The sequence below is a fragment of the Palaemon carinicauda genome, chromosome 31, assembly GCF_036898095.1.
Source record: "Palaemon carinicauda isolate YSFRI2023 chromosome 31, ASM3689809v2, whole genome shotgun sequence".
Classification (NCBI taxonomy): domain Eukaryota; kingdom Metazoa; phylum Arthropoda; class Malacostraca; order Decapoda; family Palaemonidae; genus Palaemon; species Palaemon carinicauda.
The window spans coordinates 1935032-1947882 of NC_090755.1; the positions used below are offsets into that span (position 1 = coordinate 1935032).

The following is a 12851-nucleotide window of genomic DNA, read 5'->3' on the forward strand; positions in this document are numbered from 1 at the left end:
ATTCTATTTTTCTTTCCTCACTGGGCTATTTTTGCTGTTGAAGCCTCTGGGCTTATAGCATCCTGCTTTTCCAACTAGGGTTGTAGCTTAACTAGTAATAATAATAATAATAATGATAATAATTATAACATCTTTTCTGAGATCTATTTCCTATAGAAACTTCTGCATCAGTGAAGTTTGTCTCTGTACTCTATCTTCTTTTTAGATGAACAGTATTTTATATGGAATCAACATGTATCCGTAATCAAGTTTCCTTTTGGTAAAATGATAGAAGCAGCTGTAGATATTGGAATTTTTCAGGTTTTTGATTTAAGCTAGTTGAGACTGCCCCATAAAGGGAAAACCATTGGGTATCTTCAAAACCTTTTCCCATTGGTAAAAACCTAAACAGCCACTGAAGTAGGAGTTCTAGCGAGTATTAAACGTGTTGTAGGCAAGCCAAAATAGTTTTCTAAGCTGGAGAACACAGCCAGACAAGACAAATTGAAGATACTATCTGGAAGTTGGGTGCTCAGGAATCCAAAAATACTAAAAGGAAAGAAGCTTGTCTCGATAATGAGGCACCACAGCATTGTCCATTTGGGGATTATAAATAGCTAGCTTTAGAATTCTGGGAAACTGTTGAAAACTGATTTTATCATATGGTTGAAACATCCCTTCATCATACTGTATGTTAAAAATGTGACGAGTGGGAGAAAAAATAGATCAGGTTATGTCTTGGTTTATCATAGACTATCAGAGCCCTTCTTTGCCAAGTTTTCCCTGATATACCTTAAATTTTTGTGTTGGTGTCAGGAAGTTTAAAGGAGTGAAAAGTCTTATGTTTAGATACAGGTTCAGCCACTGAGGCTGCTTTCCTCTGCGTTTGTAATCTTTTCATGTTGAAGGTACCACAGGTCTAATCCAGTTTTGCTGGAGGTGGCCTCAGCCATAACTGTTCCTAACTTTTGATATTCGTATTGAACATGGTTTAGAAATCCTCTAGGCACATGCCAAACTTGATCCTCTTTGCTGGAGGGTGATTTCTTACAATTGGTGGGCTGTCTGCTTGGGCCACTAAAGCTTCCAAAGAGAATGGTAGCTTGGTCCCCTGAGTATTTCCTATTTTCTTTTAGATATTAATGGTTATCATTTGAAGTGGAGTTTTGTCATGAAAATGAAGGAAAAGGGGATAATCAGTGTACTAAATTCCTGTTAGTGCTCAGGTGGTGTTTCCTAACCTTGAGTCAGCCCAGGTTCTTCAAGGCTCGGTCCTCTTTTTGGCATGTATCTCGCCTTTAATTAGACCCCTATCTTGCTGCATGTCTCAGAATGTAGCTTCTGATGTTGGTTCCACTTTTGATTCAAACCAAGTGTTTGTGTATGTGTAATTTCTGCCAACTGCTTGATGCCTATCCTTGATTGACTTATTTCTGGTATTAACACCAAATCCACTTGTATAGATCTGGAAATAACTTCTGGTATAGGCTTGACTCCTCTCCAAACACAGACCAAATTATTGTTGAAGGGAAGGACATAGGAGTCAATATCATGAACTGATAACCTAATGGGGTTTGCCTTTCTGGGGGCAGGCTCATCTGGCTTTGTTCTCATATTTGGTGTAAGTGTTGGACCTTAACTCTCCTTTTTCTCTTCAATTTTTTACTATCATTGAATCCTCTTTCATATTCTATCAGCTTTCATCCTTTTTGCTGTCTAGCCTATGTAACTAATATGTTATAATTTAACTCTTTCAATCCCACCATTTCACAAAAAAAGTCACTCAATTTCCAGGCCCTTTTTGGGGGACGTCTTACTTCATCTTAACACAAGAAGTATATAAAGATAGGAATTATTATTATATAGCTAAATAGATTTTTTCTTTGATATATTTCATATTTTTTTTTAAATTTACATATGTATTGCTATTAAAAGAAAGAAAATTTTGGAAATTAATGGACATAAAATTTTTCCAATGGTGCTGAAGGGAGTAGAAATCTCCTTGTTTACTCTTTCAAATCCTTGTACAGTACTTCATTAGATTTATGATCTTAAATCGTATTTATCTAAATATGCACCTTCTGTAACTCCTCATATCCAGTGCCTTAATTATCTAGAAAAGATTTCTAGGATTGTAGTTTGTTTTAGGCTACCAGTAACAACTGTTGCGAGCTGTTAGTCACTGATAATGTTTGGATGGGAGACATATTGGTAAGATTTATCATATTATTACTTTGAGGACAGAGAATTACTTCAGTGGTGAGTCCTGTTATTCTACCGATGTCTGGATGTTTGAGGGTAGGACTCTAGGCTTTCTGCCTTTTCTTCTCACATTACGATTCTTTTTATGCTTTCCAATTTGGGTTGGGGAAGGCAGCTCTTACATGGATCATTAGCTGAGAAATAGACTTTTAAGTATTTTGTGTCTAAGATTATGCATCAGTTTTTCAATAGTCATACTGTAAATTAATAAGTTCTAAGATTTTCTGACCCTTGGGTCTGTTGATGCCTGCATTATACTTTTAATGACCTCTGTCATGGATTTGGACAAAAGCCCTCCTGATGGCACATGTAGTTCAGGTTACTGAAGCTTAATCCTCCTAGAAATAGAGCTGATAGATCACAAGTCCCTGTGAGTTGTATATAAAAAGAAAAGAAAAAAAAGAGACCTGTAATTAAGAATCCTTGGAAGTCAGACTGTGCAATCATTTGAAAATCTTTAGAATAAATTGAGGAAGTCAGAATGTACTTGAAGAGCATATGGTGACTATGATGCTCAAGTCTCATAACAATCTTGGCTTTTCAAATCATTTATGTACTTTTCTATGAACCCAATATGGTTTTGTGAGATTTTTCTAAAGAACCCAAAAACTTCTAGAAATTTGAGGGTAGATAAAAACCAATAATGGAATTAAGTTAAATCTGTGGTTGAATGTTACATTTTTCAGGACATGAAACTTGAAAGTACAGTACTGTAATTACAGTTTTTTTTATTATTATAATAGCCACCTGTATGATTTTCAATCAAGTTCAAATTCAATGATGATAATGTGTGGTTTTACCTAGAAAACATCCCCTTGTATACATATGGGTGGTGATAAATTTGAGTACATGTATTCTGCTTTTGAAGAATTTTTATATATGAAAAAAACATATAGGGAATTTTTTATACTTCAAGTTTCATGTACTGTATCCCTTGTGGGACCTATTTAGAAACTATGAATGATGACTGAAGTTAGTCGGGTTGTAAGGATTAATTTGGCTGGTAATGTGTTGGTCAAACATACCTCATTATCATCAGGGGTACTTATAAGTAAATATAATGTTCAATTCAAATGGGCACAATTGATTATCAAGGAATAATACCACAAAATAAATGTTATGATTTTCTCCTTAATTACCATAATTTTACTTCAATTACCTTTAATTAGGCACAGAAACCTAATATCCCACATTATTATTAGGTCCTTCACTCATAAGGCTAGCTGAATATTGTATAGTATGGAAGATGACTTAAGTGTATTTTTCAAGCCTTCCAATCTTTTGTAGGTTACTTCAAATTTACTTCTTTTGAATTATAGATTAAACTTTTTGTATTATCAATGTTTAGTGTTACAGTTTTCAGTGAAAGATGTTTCAACTAATTTCATTTGTTCACAGAGAGAAATTGTCACCAAAAGAAGAATATGAATACTCATTAGCCAAAAAAGAATTAAAACTTGAATGTGACAGAGATCTTGAGTTATATATCCAGACGCCAGAGATACACCCAGATTATGATTGCCAGCATGTACTTTTTAGAAAACAATATCAACAGACATATCCTGGGGAAATAGATGACAAGAAATTTAAGTCTCTATGGAAAGCTTTTTGGAGAGAAGTAGTAACTAGAACTATCAAAGATGAGTATGTTAAAAAAAGAAAGGTTCTTGATATTGGATATGGATTACATCAGACCAATGCATCGGAAGAAGAAACAAAACTTAGCTCCTCTGGAAATAAAAAGGATTTCCAGGAAGGGAAAGATGACAAATGTTCATTAGACTGTAATGATGATGTGGAGGTCGGAAGTCAAGCGGTTACAACAGCTGCTGGTGATGAAATATGTTTGGACGAAACTCTTAAGTTACTTGAGGAGGTATCTCCTATTCTGGGCATGTTTGGACGTTCCTTCATCCAACTTAAAAAGGAAATTGATTGTTGCCATGAAGACCACACTAAGCTTTGTGAACTTTTTAAAGATGAAGACAGAAAATTAATATTGAAGAGGATGTCAGAGAAAGCTAAACAATTAAGTGAAATGGCTAAAACCATAGGATCTGATAGACACTTGATAAAACTCCAGTTGGCAAGTGTGCAGGCTCTTAAACTTTTGGATTATGTAAGTTCTGGTTCTCAAGATAAAAATTTTTTTGGATTAGACATAAAGGCGTTGGCTCAAGAAACTCTCAACAAAAAGAGTGCCTATGTTATGAAATCCATTAAAGACATGCTAGCTTTTAAGGGGATAAAAGACGTTAAACGCGACGCTATCATTCGTATTTATGATGCTGTTGTTGTTGGACAGGTGGCATTATCATGCAAAAAGCAGTGAAGTGTCTTACTTGAAGATACTTGTAGTCACTGCAAAGATTTCGGGCAAAATTAGCCCTACCCCCTGATGACTTTTTAGCCAATCACGTTGTCTCTCACATTAACAGCATCCACAGTACATCCCCTTACAAATTTCAAGCTGTTAACTCGGGAGACAACATAATTGGCTATAATGTCATTAAGGGGTGGTGATTATTTTGCACAGAATCTCTGGGGCAACCATAAGTGGGCAGAAACGGCAGCCTAAAAATGAAAGGAAAGATGATTAACCCTGAGAATATTGGTTTAGAGAAATACCAAGGAGCACCAGTGAATGTTATACTTAAAAGTGGTATGATTTATCTCCCATTCCCTTTGGTTTGGATTAGAATTTTACTACTTTTTCAGTTTGCGCTGTAACATGTTCAGACCTTGAAATCTCATGTTAACATAATATTTCATGAAAGAGTGATGGTCTCATGTGAATTACGATACATCACCATCTGAAACTGTTGTCCGGTATGTGATATTGTAATGGCTCTTTTTAGGCCATAGTTTGGACTCAGTTGTAGAAGTAGGGAGTTTCGGTTCCCCAAAATCTTGTTCAAATTATTTCTAATCGGGGCTGGGGTGAACATTGTTGGGAAGAGAGAATATATGCAAGGGTGTACTGTTTTGCAGCATTTCAAATTTAAGGTATGCAATTGGTGTTTGCATACTGTCTAAAAACTGTAATTAAGAATTACTTGGAAATCTTTATTCTAATGCTCCTACACTGTTGGAATATATATGTATATATATATATATGTGTGTGTGTGTGTATGTGCGTATGTGTGTGTGTGGTGGGGTGTCTGTACATATATGTATGTATATACTACATTTTATATATATATATATATATATATTTATATATATATATATATATATATATATATATTTATATATATATATATATATATATATATATATATATATATATATATATTTATATACATATTTATACTGTATATGAGTGTATGTATGTATGTATGAATTAATTAATTTTGTTCATAGAAGTAATGTAATACGTATCTGTATATGGTCTATTTTTTTTAGAATTCAACTGTAACCTACCCTAATGTCTTGAAGGTTACTTGTATAATGATTTTATGCTTTGATGAATTTTGAAATAAATTGTAAAACTCCTTCAAAATGTTTTATTTATTTGGTATAGTCTGAAGTACCTCACATCTTTTTACGTCGTCACTTGCTTCAGAGTAGTATCTTTAGAACTATTAGTTTTTCAGTAATTTGCACTGGTACTGTATTTCATTGGTTAGATTGCTTTGTTGTAGTGCTGTTTTATAAAATTTGCACCATTCTAGTGATTTATTTTAGTAACTGCATTTTGAAAATTAGTCTGGGATGTAAGTTAAGACCTTAGTAACATGAAAAATAATTTTACTAGATATTTTTGTGAGCATTACAATCATATCGAAAAAATATAAAAAGCAAAATACAATAGTACTAATGTAGTATTCACCTGCAAAGGAACTGAACACAAACTTTTGATTAAATGTGTTAGACATTTTACATTTTATAGTACTGTACAGCATTGCCTTTACATACATTTTTCCCCTTTGGAGATGTTTGTGTTATCTTCTATACTTTATATTTTATTGTTGATACCTTATTTCTTCTGATTTGCAGTTATACTCTATATGTAAGTAGAATTTATGATTAGCGGTGTTCATCATTTTCATCAGCTGTAAGATTTTCTCTTCAGTAATTAGTCGTGATACGAGTTCTTCCCACTCTCATGTGTCATTTGCAATTGTTGCCTGAATTTCCATCTACTCCAAATCTTCATCTCTACCTTTTCTACGTGACTTTTGGCCTTTACCTTTAGTCTTTCTCAAGCCATTTCCATGTTTACAATTTTTTACTTTTATGAAGTCTCTCCTCTTTTCAAGATTTTCCCCGACCTTCTCAATCCTTCATATCTTATATTTTTCCAATTTTCAGACCTTTTAAGTGCATGATTGCTTAATTCCTACCCCTCGTGACCCAGTTCTCCTTTATAGAGAATGTGATAAAACATCAACAGCTTTAAAACATTATTTTAATGAATCTAACCCAATATTAATTTGCTACAGCTTTGCAGTGCAGTTTTAGTGACAAGTAAGATAAAAACAAGGTTTTTATAGAGATTTTATGACCACCCTGTGTATTGATTCAGGATCACTACTAAAAAGTATTGCTCTGTGCCATGGCATTTGTCTACATGATCACTCATTATTTTTCAGCTGCCTGGAAGTTTACGTCTACACTTATCCTCTGTTAGTTATAGAATGTCGGTTGTGAAACACTCTTATCACTGTTATTATAATTATTTTTTTTCGATTATTTTCATGACTATTACCATTGTGTATCTTAACCCCCTTTTTTGGTTATTCACAATAGTTATAATGTTATATTAATGGCCATTGACAAATTATTCTTAGAATTTCTATTAGGCCTATTTTGATATTGGGATTTGTGATTCTTTGTAAACCTCTTCATAATATATTGGTTTCAGTCTCCTCCGTATAAAGCTGCACTGGTGGCACTGGATATGTTGTGTTGAGCAGTTTTGTCTACATGTTATGATTATGCCTTCCACCTTTTCTCCATCTATCTGTGCTCCTAGGAGTTTACTTATGTGGAGAATCATGAAAGGGTATATATTTAGTCGTAATCCTGCTTTTAAGTAAGTTTGCGATCCTTAGACATTGTTCATCTATCAGTGGGTCACTAACCCTTTAGTCCTGGTCTTCGATCTCTGAGGTCTCTTCAAAGTACAGTAATACATCGGTTTACAAGTATCTTAGAATACAAGTGAATCAGTATACGTGTATGAAATTTCAAATTGATATACGAGCATTGCATCAGTCTGCAAGCAAAAATTTAAGTCTGCATTTGCATTTTTTGTGGAAAATTACTAACGTTGAGAATAGCACGTGTTGCACTGAAGAGAAGCACACAACACTCTTGCACCACCCTCGCAGTGTTCACATAGATTGAATCCCATTTTGTTTTGACTTTTCTCACAACCCCCTCCTCCCTGCTCAGACCCTAACTCTTGTACTCTCTCCTCAGTACTCATACCAGCTTGGGAGCAGTTTTGCCAGTGTGCTTGCTTTTATAAAGTTGTGACCTGTGGTCTGTATAGAAGCGTGATTTATATTGTATTCGTCAAGATAACAGTATAAAGCACTGTACAGCATCTTCTCAATAGTCCCCAAGGCATTCAAGAAAGAATGAAAGGTGATACATTGGAGGTGGAAAAAAGTTATCGAGAAGCATGAATTATAAGGTACGTGTGTGGGAATCCTAGCAAAGATGTACAATTGTACAATATTGACAATTAGCCCAATCCTGAAGAAGAAAAAAAAAGTCAAAGCAGCTGATACTGGGAAAGTGGGACTAACTTTGATAAAAACGATGGCCACATATTCTAGATAATATCGAGAACTTGCCTCTCATATGGATCTATGAGAAGCAGTTAGCAGAAGGTACGATAACCAGACACATTATTTGTGAAAAAGCAAAGGTATCGTAAGCTGACCTTTTGAAAAATGAGCCAGGCACATCAGCAGACTAAGAAAAAAAATGGAACATTCAAAGTGTGCTGTGGCTAGTTTGAAAACTACGAGACCAGTCTGTTTTAGAAGGAATACAGCTAGGACGATCTTCATTACTGCAGAAGACATGGCATTTTCTGGGTAAAGTCCAGAATGTATTGCAGGACGTGATTTTTGAGGGTTTTGAATCAATGTAGAAGGAGGCGGTTGGCAATGAAATTATGTCCTTGAGCAAGACAATGGGATTGGATGTGAACAGGGACAACATCCTAGAGGAACATAGCGTGCAGCTGATGGCCGATGAGCTGTTGGAGTTGCAGAAGAAGCAGCATCAAAAGGTAGTTTAGGATATTTGATATGAGGAGGAGGGAAAAGCAGCTTATCTATTTACAGACAATGCTATGTCATATTTCCATACAATTTTAAAGAAAATACAAAAACAGTCTTCTCTAGATAGGTACCTTGTCAATATTGAATATAAGTGTAAAAAAAGATGACAGTGGCCAAGAGAAGTAAATTAAATGATTCAGTTAGTGGTAGTGAATGCCGTTCAAGAGAGAGCTCCCAATATTTTACTCAAAAGTTCTCATAGAGGGGGATTCTCCCTCCAAGAAGTAACCCTCTCCTCCTCTCTCATCTCCAGTATGCCAACCCCAACTCTCCTCAAAGTTAAAGTGAGAGTTGATTTGTCAACACTTCAATTTTTATTACAAATTATTTTGTATTAATTTTTGATATTAGGGATAATAATTTCTTTAAGTAATATTACAAACCTTTGAAAGTGAATGGAACACTTTAGTGAAATTATGAATAGCGGATATGAAGGGAATAATTTGATTGATATACCTGAAGCTGAGGAAGACCTTGATGTGCCCATGAATGAATTAATTGTGTTTGAAGTCAAAGCTATCATTAAAAAACAAAAGAGATGGAAAGCCCTTGGATACAATGGAATAACTGCTGGGATGATTTTGGCTGAAAATGAAGTGACTCTCAGAATACAAGATCATTTTGTAGAATGTGGTGTGAAGAGGCAAAACCTGATGAATGGGAGCTAGGAGTGCTGGTGAAAATGGTAAAAAAAGGAAATCTGACTGATTGCAATAATTACAGAGGCATCTCACTTGCATCAGTTGTCATGAAAATATATAATATGCTCATTCTAAAGAGACTAGCGAGAAAGATCGATAAGAAGCTGAGAAATGAACAAGCAGGATTTAGAAAAGGCAGTTGTTCTGACCAAATTTTCATTTTAAGGAATGTGGTGAAACACTGCAGAATATAGAAATCCACTTTTGAAAGCATCTGTGGACTATAAAAAATCCTTTGGTTCTGTGCACCGGCCATTTTTGTGGAGAGTTCTGCGTTATTATGACTCTCCTGTGTTATTATGAGTTCCTCTTAAATATGTAAATTTGATAAAGTCTGTTCATGACCATAGCAAGGGCTAAGGTAATGATAGTAGAGTCCTATCAAATGAATTTCCAGTGAACAGTTGAGTACTCTAAGGAAATGTGAACTTGTCACCTATGTTGTTTATCCTCCTCATGGATTTTGTAATGCATAGAACATTTGGGGATGGAGATGGATTGGACTGGATTGGTAAAAGGAAATTAGCTGACCTAGAGTATGCTGATGACACTGTCCATTTTGGCAGAACACCACAGGACTTGCAAAGCTTGTTCACCATAATGCATGAAATATCACATGAGGTTGGGCTCAAGATGAATAGAAGACGACATCGATGATGAGAACTGAATATGCAATGGAAAATGAAATATCATCGGAAGGAGAAAGGATTAACAAGGTGAAATCGTTCAAATATTTAGGAAGTACGATCTCTAATACAGGATCTTTAAAATTTAAGTTTAATGAAAAAGCAAGTCAGACAATGGCTAGGTTAAGTAAAATTTGGAAATCAAATCACCTGAAATTACATATAAAAATAAGGCTATACAGTATATCAGATTATTTTGATCGGTGTTACTGTATGGACATTAGTCGTCGTATGACAATGAAACTATATCCAACAGATTTTGTAGATTTGAGAACAAAGCTCTTGGAAGAATATTGGGAGTTGAATGGCAGGACAGGATTAGAAATGAAACTAAGAGAGATTATTCTTTTCCCATATGTGGATGAGATCATGGTGAGGGGCAGATGAAGATGGTTTGGGCATGCTCTTTGCACTCCCCAAGAGAGATTAGTTCACCAAACTTTCAACTGTGCTCCAAATGGCACTAAAAGAGTTGCAAGACCCAGACCTACATGGCTGAGGACTATGAAGCATAAAGTAGGAGAGGATGAATGAAGAAGTATTAATTTAAAAGCTTAAGATAGAGACGACTGGCAAAATCTAACTGAAGCACTTTGCGTCAATAAGCGTAAGAGGAAACAGTGATGATAATGAGGAAAATGAGTGTATATATGTAATTATGAACATGTGGAGTGCCTCAAGTAAATTCCTTTTAATGGGAATTTTTTTTTGCAAGACTTTACGGTTGCGACCTCACTCCTGGAATGGATTAACCTTGTATAACGAGTTACTTCTATAAAGATAGGTACGGAAGTTTTCTCTAGCACCTTTTACTTGCTGAGAGTCCTTCCTTCTGGAGATTTGGGTCCAAAGGCTTGGTCTCCTTTCCTACTATTTCTGACTATGCAGGTATCCTTGCTTTATCTGGTGTTAGTGATTTTCCATTGCTAAGGAACAGAAAAAATGGAGCTTAGTAGGGTGTGGTAGGAAGTAATTTTGCATCCTTAGATGTCTTTATAGTCCTCAGGTTCTATCTCTTTTGTTTGATCCCTTTCTTTCTACATTTCGTGAACCTCCTTCTAAGGGGAATTTTTACTAGATTAACTTGAGAACCTCTCCTCACATAGCAAGGTGCTTGTCTCATTCAGGATCAGAGCTCAGGCAGGTATTTGAAAATCATTTTCACAAGTGTTTAATCATTGTTAAGGAATTCCTTTAGGTAGGTTTCCCTTGTTCCATCTTCTTTTTATCTTTCAGGAAATGGCATGATTTGTCTGCTTAATCATACCGTCCAGATTCATTAAAGATTTTCTGATTTGATTGTGGTATTTTCTCTCCTTCAGATGCCACCAATCCCCTTCTCCTACATGAATTGTGTCATATCTTGAGTGCTTTGATGATCAGTCATTAGCTTGGATTCCTAGCCTATCCTTTCATCATCAACCAAGTATCATACAGTAATTATTATTTCTGCTGATGCCGCTATGCATGGTGTTCGGTGTGCTCAGGGTACCAATGCAGTCTCTCTGATTTTTGTGTGTATTCACATTTAGATCAACTTTTGTTGCCTATCTCATGTTAAGTTATTTTTAGGCCAGACTAATATATTTTTATGCCTAATATCAGCCTACATTCTCGTGTTGCTATCTCCCCTGCGAATAGAAATTTTTACAGGGATTCAGATTGCGAACTTATGTTCATTGCTGGTACTCTTCATTGCAATAGCAGTGGCTCAGGTTACCCATTAGGCCACTTGGCTACGCTGTTCAGTGTTATTGAAGGAAACAGTTGTCATCTCTTTGTTCCTGATGCTGGACTAGGTCAGTCTTTTGGTACAGTATTGTCTCTCTGTGGTCAATTATTATTATAATTTTCATTATTAGTTAGACTACTACCATAGTTGAAAAAGCAGGATGTTATAAGCCCTAGGGCTTCAATAGGAAAAAATAGCCCAGTGAGGAAGGGAAATAAAGAAATAAATGAACTATATGAAAAGTAAAGAATAAAGAATATAAACTATCTTAAGATCGGTAATAACGTTCAAATAAATATCTCAAATATAAACTATTAAGAGACTCGTGTTGGCCTGTTCAACATAAAAACATTCACTACAAGTTTGAACTTCTAAATTTCCATCGATTCATATGTCCGATCAGGATCATTCCAAGGCACCATCCACCCTTTGAGATACTACTGCTAGAGAGTTATTGGGTCCTTTGGCTGGCCAGGTAGTACTACATTGGATCCCTCTTTTGTTACGGCTCAGTTTTCCTATGCCTACACATACACCAAATAGTTTTCTGTATTCTTTAGACATTCTTCTCTTTCCTCATACACTTGACAACCCAAGATAACCAAATTTTTTTTCTTTCAGTCAAGAGGTTAACTATTGCACTGCAAGTGTTCAGTGGCTACTTTCTACATGGTAAGGATAGAAGAGAGACTTCAGCTATGGTAAGTAGCTCTTCTAGGACACATTAAAATCAATCCATTGTTCTCTAGTCTTTGGTGGTGCCATAGCCTCTGTACTATGGTCTTCCACTTTCTTGGGTTAGAGTTCTCTTGCTTTAGGGTACACTCAGGAGCACTATTTTGTGTTTCCTTTCCTCAGTGGGCTATTTTCTCTGTTGGAGCCCTTGGGCTTATAGTATCCAGCTTTTCCAACTAGGGTCATAACTTAGAAAGTAATAATAATAATAATAATAATAATAATCTGGTCACATTTGGAATAAAACTTCTGGAATACTATTTATTTCTGGGTCGAACCTGTGGCGCCGGGCGAAAAGTCCTTCTTGTATACCTTTTCTGATAAAAACCTTCCAATTATACCAGAGAAAGATAAAAGCATGGAATGCTGAGGTTACAACCCTCGCGCGAGCACCTTTTGGGTGTCGTGTATAAAGCAAAGGCGCGTGAAATCCACTATTCACAGGTTGTCTTCC

General features: G+C 35.5%; 1 protein-coding gene across 2 annotated transcripts in view; it reads left to right on the forward strand.

Moving 5' to 3' along the window:
* The window catches only part of LOC137624232 (uncharacterized), a 421277-nt gene extending 415868 nt beyond the window's left edge, over positions 1 to 5409 (forward strand). For both annotated transcript variants that reach the window (XM_068354740.1, XM_068354739.1), the window contains one exon: positions 3640 to 5409. In XM_068354740.1, the coding sequence (XP_068210841.1) occupies positions 3640 to 4573 (934 nt within the window). In that variant the 3' untranslated portion in view covers positions 4574 to 5409. The remainder of the gene's footprint in view (positions 1 to 3639) is intronic.
* Positions 5410 to 12851: the final 7442 nt, after the last annotated feature.